This window comes from Galeopterus variegatus, unplaced genomic scaffold (assembly GCF_000696425.1).
Source record: "Galeopterus variegatus unplaced genomic scaffold, G_variegatus-3.0.2 Scaffold3422, whole genome shotgun sequence".
Lineage (NCBI taxonomy): Eukaryota > Metazoa > Chordata > Mammalia > Dermoptera > Cynocephalidae > Galeopterus > Galeopterus variegatus.
Genome location: NW_007729533.1, coordinates 207,916 through 229,290, shown reverse-complemented (window position 1 = coordinate 229,290; position 21,375 = coordinate 207,916). Strand labels below are relative to the sequence as shown.

The 21,375-nt window shown below is 34.5% G+C and overlaps 1 protein-coding gene across 2 annotated transcripts in view; it reads left to right on the top strand.

Annotated features, from left to right (window-relative positions):
- The first annotated feature begins 1 nt into the window (after window position 1).
- DNAJB14 (DnaJ (Hsp40) homolog, subfamily B, member 14) overlaps window positions 2-21,375 on the top strand; it is a 43,310-nt gene continuing 21,936 nt past the window's right edge. The window contains exons 1-2 of one of the 2 annotated variants that reach the window (XM_008585013.1): window positions 2-218; window positions 14,173-14,344. In XM_008585013.1, coding sequence (XP_008583235.1) covers window positions 86-218; window positions 14,173-14,344 — 305 coding nt within the window. In that variant the 5' untranslated portion in view covers window positions 2-85. The remainder of the gene's footprint in view (window positions 219-14,172; window positions 14,345-21,375) is intronic. The other variant, XM_008585014.1, reaches the window with a different exon arrangement.

Here is a 21,375-nt window from a genome sequence, read left to right as displayed (position 1 = left end):
CCCCGGCCAGCTTCGCATCCTCTGCGGCGGCGGCTTCCGCCCATCGTAGCTGCCCTGCCGGAGGAAACCGAAGAAGGCGCAAGCCATGGAGGGGAACCGGGATGAGGCGGAGAAATGTGTCGAGATCGCCCGGGAGGCCCTGAACGCTGGCAACCGCGAGAAGGCCCAGCGCTTCCTACAGAAGGCCGAGAAGCTCTACCCACTGCCCTCGGCCCGCGGTGAGACCTCACGGCTTTTCCTTCACTCCCTCATCCCCAGACCACCACGTAGCCCACCCCCACCACGCCCCTCTCGGGAGCCGGCGGGCCCCCCGGCCCGCCTTACCCGGCCGCGGCCCCGGGGACTAGCACCCCCGACACACGCCCGCCCCGGGATCGGCTGCCCAGACTCTGGAGCAGCCTGCCTGCGGGACAGCGGCGCTCAGCTGACGGGCGAGAGTTGCTGGCTCCCTGGTCCCTTTTCCTCAGTGTCCAGCTCTCATTCTCCTAGCGGGAGACTTGTCTGGTCCCGTGCTATCAGAGTCGGGCTTTATATCTGGGTGTTTGATTAGCTGGCCCACTTCCTTTCTATCCTCACCCCCCAAATAAGGCCTAGGCTCCCAATGAAATGAGAGGAACAGGGAACTCTAGTGGTTAACCTCAGGTTCCACCATCTCTGAGTTCTCTCAAACATCTTCGAATACCTGAGATGACATTGCTTTTCCCTGGAAGAGAGTGTTCCTTTAGAAGAAAGGAGCACACATTTGGCACGAATGATCAAAGTCAGTAAGGATTTGCTAAATGGTATCTAATTTAAAAACACTATAATTACCCACAAATTAAGGAGATCTCTAAGAAATAGGGTACTGGACTTTAGTTGAATTCACTTTGTTCATTGTCCTACTCTGTAGGCTTCAAAGTAATTATAGCCAACATTTATTGAGCACCTATAAAGTGCCAACAGTTGTGCCTAGTGTTTTCAAAGAATTGTTTCATTTACCCCTCAGAACAATCCTATGCAGAGTTACAGGATTCATTTGACCAGGTTTATCTATGTGGCAACAGACTTTTTAATAAATGAATGAATGAATGGAGGATGAATGAATGAAAATATCTTACCCAAGGTCACACACTATTAGTGGCAAAATAAGAATAGTAGCTGAGCCTTCAGACTCCAAAAGGCCTTTAACTCCTGTATTTTATTGTCTTGCTGATAGGATTCTGTTTCACTTGAGGTTCAAAGTATTTCCAGCTTAAGAAGAAAATTATTGATAAATTAATAAGAATGTAAGTTTACTTGTTTTATTTTATTATTTTTTTCTTAATCTTTTTCTTCATTGAAGAAAAAGATTGAAGCCCCTGTGCTCTTTGCTTTTCTGTCCTTTCCATTACATTGCCACTATACCAGGGAAGACAGGAAAAGAAAGTGAAAGAAAAGAAGGGTGTTAATAATTCTTTTTAAAACTGTGGTTAAAAACACATAAAATTTACCATCTTAACCATTTTTAAGTGTACACTTCAGTAGTGTTAAGTATATATTTACATTTTTTTGCAAGGAATTTTCAGAACTTTTTCATCTTATAAGGCTGAAACTGTATCAATTAAACAGCTCCTCCTTTCCCTCTTTTCTGCAACCACTGCTCTATTTTCAGTTTCTACGAGTTTGACTACTTTAGACACCTCATATTTGAAATTATACAGTATTTATCTTTTTGTGGCTGGCTTATTTCACTTAGCATAATGTCCTCAGTGTTCATCCATGTGGTAGCATATGACAGGATTTCCTTTTAAAAAAAAAATGCTGAATAATATTCCATCGTGTATATATATATATATATATACACACACACACACACACACACCACATTTTGTTTATCCATTCATCTGTTGATGGACATTTGGCTTCCTTCCACCTCTTGGCTGTTGTGAATAATGCTAATTTGAACATGGATTCTGCTGTCATTCTTTTAGATATATTCCCATAAGTATGGGTATATACTGGATCATATGGCAATTCTATTTTTAATATTTGAGGAACCACTATACTGTTTTCCATAGTGGCTGAACTATTTTACATTCCCAGGAACAGTGTACTAGGGTTCTAGTTTCTCAGCATCATCACCGACACTTATTTTATGTTTTTTGTTTGTTTGTTTTGATAGTAACCATCCTAGTGGATATGAGGTGCTATCCCATTGTGGTTTCATTTGCACTTCTCAAATGATTAGGGATGTTAAGCATCTTTTCATACATTTGTTGGCCATTTGTATATAATCTTTGGATAACTGTATATTCAAGTCCTTTGCCCATTTTTAAATCAGGTTGTTTTTGTTGTTGAAATGTAGGAGTGCTTTATATATCTGGATATTAATCCCTTATTAGTTGTCTGATTTGAAGATATTTTCTTCTATTCCATAGGTTGCCTTATCACTCAGTTGATTGTGTCATTTGATGCACAGAAGTTTTTAAGTTTGGTGTAGTCCCATTTATCTATTTTTGTTTTGTTGCATGTGCTTTAGCTGTCGTATCCAGGAAATCTTTGCCAGGAATTAATTATTCTTGAATTTTCCCTCCTGTATGGAGACATGATTTTATTTAGTCAGTATCTAATCCTAGAGGAACAGTTTTAACATTAAGTGAGTAGGCACTCTAGAAAGAATAACTTAGCTTTTGAAGCCTGGCTTTCCACCTACTAGCTTGTAACCTTATTCTTGGGCAAGTTAGAAAATCTCCTTATTAGCCATTTGCCTTTTTCATCTGTAAAATGGGGACAGTGTACCTATTTCATAGTGCTGTTGTGAGGATTAAATGGGTGAATACATGTAAAGCATTTAAAACTAAGCACTCAGTTAATTTTGGTGCTCAGTCTCCATTTTACAAGTGTGAAGCTCTGAGAATTCTTAAAACTTGTCCAAACTTACACAGTCTGGTGTGCTTCCATCATGCAAACAACTTGAATCAGTATATGGGACAGTAAATGATATCAGACATGAATGTAGGAAAAATTTAAAAATATGAGAGGAAGTTGGTAGTACAAATGTATTATAAGGCAGTATGTGATTACCAAATAAAGTGATAGGGTATAATTGTGGTGTAGTCTAAAAACCTTAGTTCAGTTACAGACTTTGTCTCTGACATTTTTGTAACCAAGGACAAGTTACTTAGCTTCTTGAAGCCTTCTTTAGTTATATGTAAAATGAAGATATCACAGGGTTGATGTGAGCTGAAGTAAAGTTATGTGCAGACACTTAGAAAAGTGTATTTTATTTTACATAAAACATTTTCACAAGGTGTTTATTGGAATAATTAAGAATTCAGGGGACACAAAGAGCTAAAATATTCTTTTACAGTTTACTTATGCAGTGGACTTTTATATGAGTTCAGTTATACAGATATTTTCAAATATTTTCATACTATGAGTTTAGGTTTAAAAGTACTGATATATATGAGTAGCTACCACATAGAAAATATAAATGTTCTGGAAATATAATGGCAGTAGGTAGAAAGTAAATTACGTTTTAGTTTCTTTTTTTTTTTTTTTTTTTTTTTTCTTTTTTGCAACGGGTAAGGGGATTGTAACCCTCGGCTTGGTGTCTTCCCCAGTGAGCGCACCGGCCATCCATCCCCATATAGGATCTGAACCCGCGGCCTCAGCACTCCCAGCGCCGCTGCGCTTCCAGCACTGCACTCTCCCGAGTGAGCCACGGGGTCGGCCCTTAGTTTCCTAAATTACATTTATTTAATTATTGTTATGTTGTGGACTTTCACAGAGGAGTATAGTATCACTGTATTAATGCTTTACATTGCTGTTTTTATGCTTTAGTGTTTCCTAGTAATTGGGAGACAGTTTGAAGTACAGATTTTTTTTTAAGAGAAAAGAATTTTTATTTTTTTTAAGAACATCACAGTACTTTGAATCAAATGATGACCTACTGTTTCAGAAAAGGCCTGCATCTGTTTTAATGAATGGGTAAGTATAATGAATGGATAATATATACTTGCAGCATTTGTCTGCACAATAGCAATTAAAAGTTTCCTTTTTATTTTTTTCATGTGAGAGATGTGTGTAGATTTTTCTTTCTTTTTTTTTTCTTGCTGTGTTATTTAAAAATGTATATCTAATAAAAAATTCAAAGTTCTGTACCCTTTTGTCTCACTTAAAATAGTGAAATAAAGCTGCTTAAACTGTCATTATACATCTGGAGTATTATCCAACCCATTCCTTTTAAGGTGATTTTATATTGTTTCTATTTCTAACTTAATCAAAATTTAGTGATGGGTACACATTATACATTCAGATCACTTTTTTCTGTAACACCAAGTTAAGTGTTACAAAATGATTTCCAAATTTTAGGTAAACTATCTCAGACATTACAATTGAAAAAGAACAGTTGCATTTGGAATTGAACCTTAATTTAATAATGGCATGATCTTAGGTACATAGCTTAATCTTTCTGTTTCTCAATTTTCTCATCTAAAAAATGTAGATTTATTTATTCAACAAATATTTACTGAAAACATATTTCTCTGTACCAGGCAATATTCTAGGAAGTAGGGATTCAGTGGATAATAACACAAAGTCCTTGTCCTCATGGAGCTTACATTCTAGAGGAATGATGAACTATCTGGTGTATATAATAATGATTCAGTTAGTGTTATTCCTCTTTCCTTTCTCATTTGTAACTTTCACAGGATTATTGTGGGGGTATTTTTATCTTAAGTGCTGTAAGAATGTTATGTGTTATTACTGTGGCAAAAAAAAACTTGTGTGGTGCCTTGGAGTTGACAGGGTAATGTTTGTCTCTTTTTTGTCATTTCTTAAGTACTTATTTGACCACAAAATGATTGCTTAATTAATTTATCTCAATTTGGATTCAACTACTCATTCCATGCTTAGTTAACATTTAGTTTTTCAGCAATGTCTCATTCATTCCTTATATTGTCTGTGTATATAGCTGTCTCTCTCCTAGATTAAAAATGCCTTAGAGGTCAGGAGGCATTTTAATCTTATCCTTTTTACTTCATAATGCCTAATGGTTTTGCATATAGGAGGGGTCTTCCAAAAGTTCATGGAAAGATTGTATTATTTTTCAATACAATTCTTCCATGAACTTTTTGAAGTACCCTTGTACTTTTTGCATCTGTAGACCTGGATTTTTTGGAATGATGACTGTTTTTATAATTTTATTCCCTTCACTAAAGAGGATTTTTGTTAAATTTATAGCTAAATTAAAATTATATAGCTGTAGGGCTTTCTGTGTTAATATGTTCACAAATGAAGCTTTTCCATAATCAGACTAAGTGTTCAATAATGTATGTGTAAGTATTGTCGCTATGGCAAAAATTTGGAAAGAGTATAATTTTTCACCAGTGGGAATATATTTAATAAACTGCATTGTATTCATATACTATGCATCTATTAAAAATGATGACATAGACCAATATTTATTGCTATCAATTAATATCTACAATATATCAACAACTGAATAAAGCTACAAACATATGTAGATTATTCTATTTTTTGTTTTAAAATATCTAAAAAGCTAGACAGCTAGTTAACTAGAGAGTAACTAGAATTAAATATACCAAAACAGTACAGTGATTTTTTTTTTAATCGTGTGGGATTTATAAGTGATTTTTATTTATAAGGTATTGATTCCAGTGATAACACAGAAAACCTTGCTGATTCTATTTTTAAGATGATATATCTGGATCTTGAAGCCCAGATGTAATGGAACCTGTCCAGATTTTTACTCTGGAGCCAAAGAGGGTTTAGTGTGAGCTCTTGTATACACACAACTATTAGGCAGAATCCCCATGCTTGAAATTATAGGAGAATTTTCAGTACTATAACTGCTTAAAATGTGAAACAATTATGTATTAGTTTATTTCTGTTGCTTATGACATAAATACATGAAACTGGTGATTTATAAAGAAAATGAAATTTATTGCTTTCAGCTGGGGCGGCTGGAAAGTCCAAAGTCTAGGGAACAGATCTGGTGAGCGTGGTCTTTGGTGGTGATGCAGGGTATCATGTCGTGAGATGGTGAAAGCAGAGAGAGAGAGACTCTCATGTGCTCTCTTTTTAACGCCCTCAGAATCACACTCATGACCCCGATTATTAATCCATTCAGTAGGCATGGTCGTCAGAATCTAATCACCTCTTCAAGGCCCCACCTTGCAATTACCATGATAGGATTTCCCACTCTCAACAGTTATAGTAGGAATTAAACTTCAGTGACTTCGGGGGGGGGGCATTCAGTCCACTGCAAACTATATGGTCTTGCTTTAGCAATATCCAACATCTGGCTGTCAACATGTGAGATGTCTAGAAGAACACTGAGAGAATTTACCGAGGGTAGATTAATAGATTCAAAGTTATAGGTAGATAGGAAGAATAAGTTCTGGTGTTCTAGGCTGACTAGAGCTAATAATCTTACATTGCATGTTTCTAAATAGCTAGAAAAGTAGATCTTGACCATAATCACCACAAAGAAAAGATAGATGTTCAGGTGATGTACATGCTATCTACCTCTTGTGAATCATTGTATAGTATATGTATGTATTGAAACAATACACTGTACCCCACAAATATGTACAATTAAATTTTACGATGAAAAAAGGAAAGAAAAAAGTTTACGGAAAGATTTATATTATTTTTTTTAATTTATTTTTTGAATTGAAACATCATTGATTATACATTGATTGCACGTATTTGTGAGGTACAGAGTTGACTATCAGTATTTTTGTACAGTATGTGATGATCAAATCAATATTAGCATATTCATCATGACAAAACGTAGTTATTCTTTGTGTCACTTACCCAATTACTCCCTAACCCCTTCCCCCTCTTCCCCACCTCTACTAACTATAGATCTCTTCTCTTCTGAAAGTACAACATTTTATTGTGGTCTGTTTGTCTCCCACTTAGGAATGAAGACATGCATTATTTCTCTTTCAGTGCCTGACTTATTTCACTTATTATTTTTTAATTCTATTTTTTCATGAACTTTTTGAAGTATCTTCATATTTGTGCGGAGAATGAAATACATTGTACAGACAACTTCTAACTAGCATATATAGGGTCTTTGTGGCCACCTGTAAATATTGAACATATATAACCATTTTCATATCTGGCTCCATAATTTTAAAAAGTAATTTCTTCATTTTTTAGCTGAAATAGTTCTATAAAGTGATACTTCTATAAAGTGATATGAACTGCAGTGGTACAGTTCATGTAGGAACAGCATAATAAATGCTTGATTGCTCTTACCAGTTTTCAAGAAAAGGAGCTGGTTCCCTTTCATTTTCCAAAAGCAGCAAATTGTCATTATTTTTAGGTCCTTGGCCAGTGGGTACCCCTTTATATTAGTTTCTGAGTTCCACTGACCCATCTAATAGTCTTTTTGTTTGTTTGTTTGTTTGTTTGTTTGTTTTTGTGACCAATAAGGGGATCGCAACACTTGGTGTGGTGTCGCCCGCACTGCGCTCAGCCAGTGAGCGCGCACTGGCCATCCCTATATAGGATCCAAATCCGCGGCAGAGGCAGTCCCAGCGCCGCACTTTCCCGAGCGAGCCACGGGTCGGCCCTCTAATAGTCTTTAATAGTTACTTTGCTCTTTGGTCTAAGAGTGTTTCAGGCTTCTCTTGTACATTTCCTTTGCTAGAGCTAGAATCAACTGTATCTCTAATAAGCCTGATTTCTTTAGTTGAAAATGGTGTTGCGGCATCACAATCTCGGCACTGAGGATGCTGTGGCTACTAGATTGTTCATTGTTTCTGGGCCTTTTCAATGCACAGATCTAGGAAATATATGCTATGATGTTGTGGGTTTTGTCTTCGTGTTTTTAAAGAAAAATAGTGTATGAGTTTATGCTGTTATTTCCAATTCAAATTAATCACTTCAGAGTTTTTACTTAAACTTTTCTAGCTTATATTTCTATCTCCTTTTTCCTCAGTAGTAATCCTGGTTCTCAAAGACATGGGAAATTATAGAATATATCATTACTTATTTGCTTTATGCTACATAGTGTACATAGTAGGTTGAGAGTGATATTATCACTAATATCCCACAAGTATAATTATTGAAAACAGTTAAATTTCTTTGCATATTATCTCTCCATTCTCATCCCGTTTTAATTTTTAAAAAATTTTTGAAGTAATTTCAAATTTATAGAAAAGTTGCAAGAATAATACAAACTAATCCAAATACAAAATAACACAAAGTTAATACAAATAATAATACAAACTCCTATTTGCATTTCACTCAGGCTTCCTATTTGCTAAAATTTTGCTACATTTGCTTTATCATGCCCTTTCTCTCTCCATTGCTGCTGCCTCTCTCTTTCTCTCTCTCTCTACACACACATACACAATTTGTTCTTTTTTATTGTTATTTTTCTGAACCAATTAAGAGTAGTTGTAGACATGATGTTCCATTACCCCTAAGTAATTCAGTGAATATTTTCTAAGACAAAGACACTCTCTTTTATAACCACAGTATAACCATCAAATTTATGAAATTAATACATGCACCTTTTTCAAATTCTTCTAATTTTCTCAATGATGTCCCTTATGGCAAAAAAGGCACATACGTGTTCATTTATTTGGCATGATGTTTTATTCTTCAGATTACCATCTTTTTTTCTTGGTGTTACATTTTTGATGAGTATAGGCCAGTTATTTTGTAGAATTTTCCTCAATTTGGGTTTGACTGATACTTCCTCATATGAATTTTTGGGCAGGAATACCATAGAAATGATGTTGTGTTCTTACTATAACATATCAAGAGATGCTTGATGTTGACTTGGTTCTTTACTTATGAGGTTATTTTGATAGTTAAGTTGCTGATTGCTAGGTTTCTCCACTTTGAAGTTATTCTTTCCCCTTGTAATTAATAAATATTTTGTAAGGAAATACTTTGAACTGTGTAAATGTCTTGTTCTTCAACAATCTTACATCATCTCCTTGTAGCATCCATTGATGATTCTTTCCTGACTAAATTTCTGTTGGTTGCCAAATGATGGTTTTCTAATTCCATCATTCGTTCTACATTTATTAGTTGTCATTTAACCTTATTTATCTTTATGGATTCACAGATTCAACAATAACCCGTCATTATTGTTATTTATTTTGGTGCTCAGATTTAGTCAGTGAGTGTGCCCCTTCAAGCTGGCTTCTGTGTCTTTTTGACATGTCCTCATCATGCTTTGAATTTCCTTACTTTCTGGCACAAAAATTCTTTTAGGCTTACATTTTACTTTTTCTGTCCTGGGAATCAGCTGTTTCTCCAGGAAGCCCTGATTTCTTTTAGTAGACAATGAGGAAAATTTAGAAACTAGATATAAACATTAGCTACTCATTGCTACAGAGGTGTCATTGCTTCTAGTCCTCTCACTGGATAGAGCTAGGAAATATATGTATGAATGAATGCATGTATGTATATGCGTGTTATATATATTTGTATGTGGGCATACATATATCATAGTAATTTGATCTGTATTAATTTTGATATCTGTGAGAGAGACACACACACACATATATATTCACGCATCTCCATTTTTAGTCCAGTATCACAGGGTTCATTCTAGACTTCTCCATTTCCATATTTATCATTCTATTTTCTGACAGTGAGAAACGTGGCTCCTACTTATGTGTTCATTTTCCCTTGTATGTAATATGTTGCTTATTTGACCCCTTTGGTGCGGGCCCTGTCAAGCTCAGCGATGGTTTTGGCTATGACTGCCTCCTTGGTCCCAGTATGTCTCCTTGGTCCAGGCTTTATTGGTCCTGCCAGCCCCAGCTGCCAAAACAAAGGGGAGGGAAGGGAATAAATCCAATAATTTTATTTTATTTTCTGTTAAAGGGAAGGACAGAGGAAGCCCACCAGTTTAAAAATATTTGAACCATATCTACAGTGTCAGAACCTACCACCACTGCATCCTATATGCTCTCTTTCTTAACCATCATTTAGTCTTAGTTCTGTAAATAACTATACATTTAATGCTTGCTACCAGTCCTTATGTTACTATATATGTAATTATTTTGGATTTTTGAAGCTTGTTTTCTAGTAGATTCCCAGGAAGGGGTAGTGGGAACTTTGCTTCCTAAATTCTAGAATGCTGAAAATAGCTCATCTGTGCCTTCCCGCTTAGAGGTAGTTTGATAGGTACAAAGTCCTTGGCTCATGTTTTCTTTCCTTGGGTATCTAAATATGTTACTCCATTCTTTTGTGGAAGTACTGCTGATGAGCAAAGTCTGATGACAATCTAAATTTTTTCCATTATAAGTAATTTGATCTTTTTGCCTGGATACCCAGTTAATTTTCTAGGATATGTCTTGCTTGTGGTTATTCTTGGTCAGTATTCTTAAGTATGTGATTTGCCTTTTCATTATAAACCTTCAGATACTTTTGTTTTTATATTAGAAAAATTTTCTCCAATTACTGTTATATTAGTTCTAGTTCCTTGTTTTTTCTTCTGCAGGACTCCTGTTGTACATATTTTTGATCTTTAACCATATTCAATATTTCTATTTTCTGTCAGGTTTCTTTTGTCTTTTTGGTTTTTTTAATTTTTAAAATTGTCCTCCTTTTTAAGTTTTCTTTCTCTTAAGGCATTATCTGTTATGTTTATAACTCTTTGTTTCTTCTAGTGTAGTCTTCTTTTTTGAATTGATTTTTTCTTACATTGCTTATTCTTTCCTGAGTTTTATCGCCTAAATTCTGGATAGATAATTTCTTGTGGTGTTGTAATTCTGATTTATGTTGTTCTTTCATATCATGTATTATTTTTAAAAGTCTTTTCAGCTTGTTTTGAAATAGTAGGTTATAGTGTTCATCTGTTTTGTAGGTGATTCTTTGTAGAATGCATTCATTGTTTTCAGAGATTTATTTTATATTTATTCTTTTTTCTTATAATAACTTTGTATCAGATTTAAATTGTCATTTTTTTTTACTCATTTTTATATGATGTTAGTTTAGTTAGTCTTTCCTTTCTAAATATACAGAGATCCTTCTCCTGTTTTTGTGTAATGTTTAAAAATACGTTACCTTGCTTTATGAGATATTCTCACTCCTTTCTCCTTTACCATGTTTTATCTGGAGTTTCTCTTATTTTTTTTCTTTTTTTTTTCCTTTTCTTTCTGTTATTGCTGTCCTCTTCATTTTGGGTCTTGTCCTCTGCAGTGTTTCCTTGGTATGGCTTTGTTCTGGAAGAGAGCTGTAATTTATTAGTTGTGAGAATTTGTAGCAACTAGAGTGTTCTATGTCCTTAAGGCTTTATTCTGGACCCTTGCACCCATGCAATATTGTGGTGGACAAAACCCGTTCCTTTTTAGACACTTTTCTCAGTTTTGCCTGCCATGCTGTATAGAGTCCCTATTGGTTATTTGGGGATTCTTGTCTTCTGTGGGCTAGCAAATGCCCTATTACTACCCTCTGCTACTTCCCAGTAGATGCTAATACTCATGCAGATCTTGTAGCTGTTGGTGGTTTATTTCCACCTTCTTATATTTTGGGATGTTGTGCTGAAGTTTTGATTTTGCTATTTAATTGCTCTGTCTAATTTTATGAGGGAATTTGGAGAGACTTAATTTTAAGCTGCTGTTACAGCCTTCTTCCCAGAATTATCACAAAATTTTTCATGTTTAAATGTTGTGAACCACTACCTCCTAGACCATGCTGGTTTCCATTGTGATTGCATTAAATACAGACTAAACTACAGTTAAATATTGACTGTATAATATATATTTCTATTGTTTATAGCTAATAGATTGCTATCTAATTGAGTACCATCTATGACTAGATTGTTGTATAAACTAAATGTCTTATGTCTTTCATGACCTTTGAAATGCATTAGACAGGGAAAAGTATGGTGGAAAGAAAACCTGTATAAATAAGACATAAATACTAAATATCTATATGTTTGCAAATTTGCCTACAGCACTGTTGGGATTTTTAAAATATATATGTAATAGCTTTATTGAGATATAATTCCCATACCATACAATTCACTCATTTAACCATTCAGTGGGTTTTTTAGTATATTCACAGAGTTGTGCAGCCATTACAACAATCAATTTTAGAACATTTCCTCACCTCAAATGGAAACCCCATACGCATTAGCAGTCACTCCTCTTTTCTCCCTAATTTCATTCCCCTCCCCCTCCTTGGCAATGACTGATCTACTTTCTGTCTCTGTAAATTGGCCTATTCTGTACATTTCATATAAATGGAATCATACAGTATGTAGTCATTTATGACTGGCTTCTTTTGCAAATCATAGTGTTTTCAAGGTTTATCCATGTTTAGCGTATATCATCAGTACTTCATTTCTTTTTATTTTCAAATAATATCCCATTGTCTGGATATATCACATTTTATTTATCATTCATCGGTTGATGTACACTTGTTCGTTTCCACTTTTTTGGCAATATAAATAATGTTGCTATGAACATTTGTGAATCAGTTTTCATGTAGATATGTGTTTTCATTTCTCTTGTGTATATATACCTAGGAATGGGATTGTTGAGTCAAAAGGTAACTATATGTTTAATTTTAAAAAACTACCAGGTGATTTTTCTAAGCATCTGCACCATTTTACATTCCCAGCAGAAGTGTATTAGAGTTCCAATTTCTTCACATCCTTGCCTATACTTGCTATTGTCTGTCTTTTTGATTATAGCCATCCTAGTGGGTGTGAAGTGGTATCTTGTAGTTTTGATTCTTACTTCCCTAATGGCTAATAATGTTGAGCAACTTTATTATGTGCTTATTGGCCATTTGTGTTTCTGTTTTGGAGAAATATCTATTCAGTTACTTTGCCCATTTTTTTTAAATTGGGTTTTTGGTCTTTTTATTATTGCATTGTAAGAATTCTTTATATATCTGGATACATTTCTTTTATCAGATATGTGATTTGTAAATATTTTCTACCATTTTGTGGGTTGTCTTTTTCACTCTTGATTGATAGCCTTTGATGTACAAGTTTTTAATTTTAAGTCCACTTTATTTTTTCTTTGTCACTTATGCTTTTGTTGTTATATATAAGAATGTTTTGTGTTTTTTGTTTTGTTTTGTTTTTTTGTGACCGGTAAGGGGATTGCAACCCTTGGCTAGGTGTTGCCCGCACCACGCTCAGCCAGTGAGTGCACCGGCCATCCCTATATAGGATCCAAACCCGCGGCGGGAGTGCCTCTGTGCTCCCAGCGCCACACTCTCCCAAGTGAGCCAAGGGGTCGGCCCTTTAATAATTTTTTTTAAATCTACTTTATGTCAGTTGTTGATTGAAATATGTTAAGAGTTTCTACCAAGATGGTCGATTTCTCTGTTTTTTTCCTTCTAATTTTGTTAAAACTTAAAACTCAGGAAAAAATTATTATGGTAAGTTTCAAGCATACATAAAAGAAAAGAAAATTGTATAATCAATTCTATTACCCACCTGTGTTTAGCCGTTATGAATATATATGGCTAACCTTATTTCATACATTCTCTCTAACCCAACTTTTATGTCTCTTCTCTCCAGATTATTTTACAGCAAATCCTAGACATAACTACTGTTGTTGTTCACACTCAGTGTTTATATTTACTCACACATATACCAGAATATTTGCTCACTATTCCTTTTTGCATCTCAGCCTATCTGAAAACATTTTTCTTCTAAAATACATATATTACAGTATCCTCTACCGAAAGTCTTTTAATGGTAAATTTTCTCAGTTTTTATGTTTGAAATGTTTTTATGTTGTACACTTTCTGGAATATTAGTGTGCAGAACTTACATTGACAGTTTTTTTCCTGAGCATTTTGTGGATAATATTCTAATATCTTTTGGCTGCCATTGTGAGAAATAAACAGAAACTCTAATTTCTGTTTCTTTGTGGATGACCTCATTGGCTACTTTAAAGGCTATCACTTTTTGTTGTTGTTGATATTCTGCAGTTTCACTATGATATGACAAATAAAATATGTCAAAATTGAATGATAGCAATTTTTAATTTTATTAGCTTTGAGTTTAACATCCTCCTAAATGGTGATTAGTATTTTAGTTAAGTATATAGGGAGTGCTGGCTATAGACCCTATGGTGAACGTTTTTGGAGAACAGATTGTGATTTGTCTGCTTTATAACATTCTTCTGAAGGTCTTGTGTATGTACCTTGATGTAAACAGGCACAGTATACTTTATCTTCCTACAGCACTATTGGAAATAATTATGAAAAATGGAAGCACGGCTGGAAATGGCCCTCGTTGCCGAAAACCATCAGGTAGTGGTGATCAAAGCAAGCCTAATTGCACAAAGGACAGCACATCTGGTAGTGGTGAAAGTGGAAAAGGCTATACCAAAGACCAAGTAGATGGAGTTCTCAGGTAGGAATAAATATGATTTATATCTCAGTTATAATTGATATTAATGCAATTTTTTGATGTTACAACACCTAAAAAATGTTTGAAATATAATTTAATAGAAGAACAGATATGAAGGAATTGAACTTTGGGTCTATTGCTTCATATTTTTTATAAAATCAGTCTGTAAAATACCAACTTCATGGGACGTTCTGTCTTTTAAAGTAACTTTGTCACAAAGCTTCTTACAAAGAATTTTTTTAATGAAAAATTATTTCAGTTTTTTGACACAATACATTATTTAGATAGCAATATTGAAAGAGGGTGAAGAATTGTTTTGTCTTACATGTAGATGTGGTGGAAGAATTTCATATGAGAGGAAAATTGAGTGTGACAGCAGTAGCATTTTCAATTCCCTACTGTAGTAATAAAGGATAATTTTTTTAAAATTTATATTATTTTTAGAAGGCTGTATTTACATATATGCAGACACCATAGTGTCATTTCCTTTTAATATTTTTCTTACTCTGATTATTCCGTTTCTGTGTTTTAGTTTTACCTCATGATACACTTCTACTGAAAACAGAAGAATTAGGTAGAGTTGAAAAATTATGAACTCGGTTTTCAGGATCTGGTTTTACTAATTTTATAAATAAGAAAAAGTTTTCTGGAAATAAAACTAAATTCTGGGTATGAAATACTAGAGGAGACTTTTGTTTCCTGCTGTAGCTTAAGGAAGCTGTATTGATGTTGTATTGATGTTGCTCTCCTAGGGAAAGTGAAGTTTAAGGATGAAGAACTCTGAGCACTGATTAAACAGATAATTCTCATGGAGAGTGAATTATAGTATAGTGAACTAACTCAAGTGAGGAATAGTTAAAACTAGTTAGATTAAGTCTGTCTCTATTTTGCCCTTTCTTGTCTGTTTCTCTTTTAATCTAATATTTTTTCTTTTTCCACCCTTTTTTCCTCCATTCTCACTTTTTTTAGTTACCATAACTTGAAATATATTTTGAGACACAGGTTTTATTTATTAAGGAAAGTGATTTGTTATTATATTTTAATTTTTAAAACAAATATCAATATATTTATATTTTGCTTTTTTTCTCTATATATTTAAATGTGAAAACTTGATTGTAATATTTTATCTGAGTATGATCACAAAAAGAAAAAGAGATTCCCTAATCATGGTAAAGCCATGATAAAGGGTATTTGATCAGCATGAATGGTAGTGAAGTACTATTAGAATATAAATAATGCTGCTAACCACTTTTATAATTGTAGTACTGCATCAGAGGTGGTTGAATAAGTGAGATAAGTAAATAACTGAGAGACTTGCTTAAAGCTTTCAGAAAAATTAATTTCAGAAAAAGCTTTAAGCAGTGTGGTGAAACACGGTCCTGGAAACCACATCCTAAAACAAATTGTATTTTCTTGTAGGGATTACTTTATGCAGGGAGAACATATTCTCAGTGAAGGACCCAAAATAAAGTTAATTCTATAATATGTGAGGTTTTTTTTTTTAGAATCACCTGTATATTTGAAAGTTTCACTAAAAAACTATAGTTGAAAGTTTCAGAGAATAGGAATCTCCTAAATCTGATGAGTTTTTTTGGTTTTTTTAAATATTTATTTCTTCATTTCCTCTGCCCTAGCCTTGAAAGAAAAGAGGAGTAGCCAAAGGTGTGGTAGAAATAAGGAAGGAAGAGCAGCGATATCTCTTTGCGTGTGCATGTGCGTGCGTGTGTGTGTGTGTGTGTGTGTGTGTGTGTGTGTTTCTCCAAAGCCCAGTAGTCAATGAGAAGGGAAGAATGAAAAATGCTGATGGGTATAGTTACACTTTGTGTGTGGCCAGAATCAGACAGTTGGAAACATGAAAGGTTAAAGGACATTCTACATGTTGGTTTCTATTTTCTCCACGAAACTGGAGATGAGGTTGTCTTTAGCGAGTTGGAGGAAAAAAGAGGAGGTCAGAGCTTGAGGAGAGTGGTAAAATATGGAATATTTGCAGAGAAGAGAAGCAAAGGGAATGGAAAGATTGCTGACTTAGCATGAGGACCCAGCCACATTGAGACTGAATTCTTAATGGGCAAAAGAATTAGCTTAGTAGTATACACATATTAGAGGGTGATTCTCTGGTCAGTAATTATACTTTTTTAATTAAATAAATGTATTTTTTTTTCTTTTGGGGACTAAATATGACTGGGACTAAATACCTAAGTTATTCAGAATACTTCAGTCAGTACCTTATGAGTTGCTTAGCTGAATCAGGTAACGCTTGATCATTGTATAAGTGTTGCTTTAGTGAGGGAACAGATACAACAGAACACTTACATGCTCTTTGTTTTTGTGTTTTGTTTAACCTATACACAGGGGATTTTTCTGAAGAAAGCCATGTTATCTTGTTGGTTAGCACGATTATGCAAACAAATTGCTCAGTGACAATTTGGCTCAATAGGGAGAAGCCATGCAATAATACTGCATCCATTGCATAAGTAAGAGCTAGCTTAGAGTAAGACTAAAGAAAACGTGTGTAACTTTGTAAACTAATATTCTGTGAAACTAAGCACTGTTTGTTGTCTTTAGGTTGAAATATATTGAAAAATAATTGAGAAAAAATTGTAGAAGTTTTTAATATACAATCAGTAAAAGATCATCTTATATTTAAAAATTTATAGTATCAACATGAAATCATTAGCTGGGATATCATTATATTTACAACTAGGAACACTTTTTACATCTGTTGAGACATTTTAATTATGGGGATTTGAATTTAAGATTTGATTTAAGTTCCAGTTCTTTAAATAAAAAGAAAGTAAATCATTTTGCTAAACTTATAAAATAAATAATTCTTTGTCTCAGTAATAAATTAGTATTTACTTAAACACTGACTAAATTTGGAGTCTATTTTAATAATCAGCTATAGCACATGAAAAAAAGCGAATTGAAAGATGACCCTTCTGTCCCACCCATTATGTTTTCATGCACTTAAAAGAAGATATAAAAGCTGGGCCAGACATTCTTTTCCCATTATTGAGCTCCAGACAGATCTTTTTGGCCTTGTCGCACAATATTTTCTTCCAAGATAGGTAATGGGTTATCCTTTTGAATTTCTTTTCTTCTCTTTCTTTCTTTCTTTTCTTTGGTAAGGCTGAAGAACATTTGAATCTTTGAGGAAGGAGCAGATTGTAAAAAGTGTAACTAACACATAGCAGGTGAAAAGGAGCATGATAACAGTATGAATTAAAGTATATATGTGAATGGTAATTTCTCATTTGGGTGTAAAAAATTAGGTGAATGAGTGTATTTGGAGCATTACTTGAAATATATAGTCTTCAGTCTGTCCATTGGTGATTATGACTTTATACCTCTTTGCTGGCTTCTCAAGAATTTCTCCTCTAATATATCATGAAAAATTCAGTGCAGGGAAGATATGGTAGAGCTGTATACAGCTAAGAATTAGTGAAGTAATTAGTTTTCCTATCTTGGCTTTTTTCTCACTGTGGCTATTTATACCTTTATGACCCATATCTAGAGCCTTGTGAATTCTAGTCTCCATCTTCCCTGCACTGTCCCACAACCCTCTCCTGGACTTCTTTTGCCCAGCTTTTGTACTCAGGAAATATCAACAAAACAATTTTAGAAGGTTAATCTGGAACATAATTAAACATCTTATGCATTCAAACCAAATAGTAATGGCTTTAGGATTGTTCAGTGCTTAGTTTATTACTACGTTTTCTGCATTCAGTTAGTGTCTGTCATATTCTTAGCTCTACTCCTTGTCTCACAGTCTGCTTCACTTCTATAAATTGGTTCTCCTCTATTCCAAACTGATTTTTGGTGCCAGCTGCATTTTCATTATAGCATTCAGCACCTTTGAGCTGAACATGACTTTTTAAATTCCTACCATTTCTGTCCTCAAATTGAAACAATTGTCCATGTATCCATTTGTTCATCTGTTTGTCTCTCCATCTGTCCATCCATTCATTCAACACATATGGTGATTGAGACATAATCCCTGCCTTCAAAGAGCCTAAATTCTAGAAGAGTAGTCAGACACATAAACAGGCAACTGCAATACATTGTGGTAATTGTTGGGGTAAGGCTAAGTTCAGAGGGCTTTGGGAACATATAACAGGAGCACCAAACATAGTCTTGATGAATTTGGATTCCAGGGAAAAGGAACAGCTAAACAGAGGTCTGAAGAAATTATAGAAACTAGCTGAGCAAGAAGAGAAGCAGAGGAGCATCTGGGTGCCAAAATCATTTGCAAATATCTAGGAAAGAGTCTGCATAAATACTGATTATAAGAAGGAGATAAAAAGGGACAGAATGGTCACTTTGGAATCTGAAGGGGCTCCTTTTCTTCTCCGTTCATTCTGAGACAGCAAGATTTTCAAGGCAGACCAACTGAAGTTTGAATCATTACTTGTGAGGCCTTTCCTGATTACTCTAAAATAGCAGGCCTTCCCTTCCATTCTCTATTCCCCTCTACCACTTCATTTTTCTCCAAATATTTATCATCATATGATGTACTTTACATTTTACTTATATATTTTTTTATTGCTTATCCCTCTCCCAATTGTAAATTTAATATGATTAGGGATTTTTGAATTTTTTGACTGTTTTATTCACCTCTGTAGCATTCAAATCCATGCAAAGCAGAAAGTAGATGGTAGGTAAATTTTGTTGAAGAAATATCCCTGATTCCCATCTGTTACTTGGTTATGTGACTTTAGGAAATTTACTTAACCATTCAAAGCTTTGATTTCCTCATTGGTTAAGTAGTAATAATATCTACCCAATGAGGAGTAATGAGGTAGTTTATGTAAATGAATAAGCATAATAAAATTCTATAATTCTCTATGTGAAATCTTTGGGACAATATAGGGACTATGCTTTGGAATTCAAAATTCTTCATATTTTAGAAAGGTAATAAAGAGAATATATTATTCATTATATAACATCTTAGCAGGATCTGGGGCAGCAGCCCATAACCAAATCGTAACATTTCTACAGCAAAACATACAAATATTTCAATTTAAATGGGATAAATGAAGACTCTATAGTTAGTAGCTTCACATTTCTGCAGGTCAGATTTTGCCTCTAAAAGAATTCAAGACAGATTTTTTGCAGTCAGATTAGTTATAGAATAACTTTCGTTTTTCAGAGCTTTATGGATATTGGAACATGGATATGGGATTGTGGACCTGTACCTAACACACAGTAGGTGTTCTATAAATGCCCTCCTCCCATTTTTTTTTTTTTTCTTATCACTTAGTTTCTAAATATATCTAGGAGAATGAGTGTCTGCAAAGGCAGAGATTGTTCTGTTTTGTTTACTGAGATATCTCAAGTGCGTAGAACACTGGGGCATAGTTGGTGTTCAGTAAATATTATTGACTAAATAAAGGAAATGTCATATTTCTGAAATAAAACTGACTTATGTTTATGTTTTTAAGTATGTAAAGTAGAAAAATGCAATTTTAATATTATTGCTGTAAGAAGATTATGTAACAGATTTTTGTTGATAAGATTATAGGAAATTTCCATAATCTTATATAACACCTTCTCTTTTTTCCCCCTCCAGTTCATATAACAAATGATGAATGCTTTCATTATGAAAGGGGAGCTAAGGCTCATTCACTCCAAAAATATTTACTGAGCACCTATCATGTGCCAAGCGCTGTGGTGGCTAATAGGTTCAATATTAAAAGTAAAAAAAAAAAAAAAAGATTAACCTTGTCTTTTTTCTTTGGAAACATTGAGTCAGGTTTTGCAGTTCTTTTGCTGCCAGTGACCAATTATGCTTTAGATTATTTTACCCGTTACTACCTCTGTCATCAAGCCACATGCACATAAAACATATTTAAAGTCACAAAGTACTTTACAAAAAGTATTGAATATGTACCATGGCTTTGGTGAAAGCACATGATTAGGTTGTGGGAGAATGTTGGCATCCTAAAGTACTAACATACTCTACTGCATTGAGAATAGTTCTTTTCTGTTCCTAATACACTTTAAAGACTTGAGGCTTAAATCTGTTACATCTTTAAGGTACAAACTTTGTAAGTAATTTTTAGGAGTGTACTCAACACAGTGGAAATTGGGTGTACAAACATTTTTGAGTCCCATGTTGTATTTTATTGTGAGATTTTATCTTTTTCAGAGAGTGACAGAGATAAATTCTCTTTAGCATAAGTGGGCTGAACTACTTACCTTGACATTTAAACCATAAGATACTACTGTTGTTTTACATGTGCTACATTGTTGCTTTGGTACTTGGTTAGATCTACATTATGTAAGAAAAAACTTCTTGGAATGTATTGCATATTCATTTTTTTTTTTTAAATAAGTTTATTTTGTCGATATACAATGTGGTAAATTATTGTGGCCCAGTACCAAAACCTCCCTCCCTCCTCCTTCTCCTCCCTCCCACCCAACAATGTCCTTTCTGTTTGCTTGTCGTATCAACTTCAAGGAACTGTAGTTGTTATGTCTTCTCTCCCCCCCACCCGGTTTGTGTGTGTGTGTGTGTGTGTGTGAATTTATTTATTTATTTTTAGCTCCCACCAATAAGTGAGAACATGTAGTATTTCTCTTTCTGTGCCTGACTTGTTTCACTTAATATCCATCTCTCTAGGTCCATCCATGTCATTGCAAATGGCAGTATTTCATTCTTTTATATAGCGGAGTAGTATTCCATTGTGTAGATATACCACAATTTCCGTATCCACTCATCCGATGATGGACATTTGGGCTGGTTCCAACTCTTGGCTATTGTAAAGAGTGCTGCGATGAACATTGGGGAACAGGTATACCTTCCATTGCTCTGGGTATATTCCCAGCTGGGCCATATGGCAGATCTATCTGCAATTGGTTGAGGAACCTCCATACCATTTTCCATAGAGGCTGCACCATTTTGCAGTCCCACCGACAATGTATGAGAGTTCCTTTTTCTCCACAACCTCGCCAGCAATTATCGTTCAGAGTCTTTTGGGTTTTAGCCATCCTAACTGGGGTGAGATGGTATCTCAGTGAAGTTTTGATTTGCA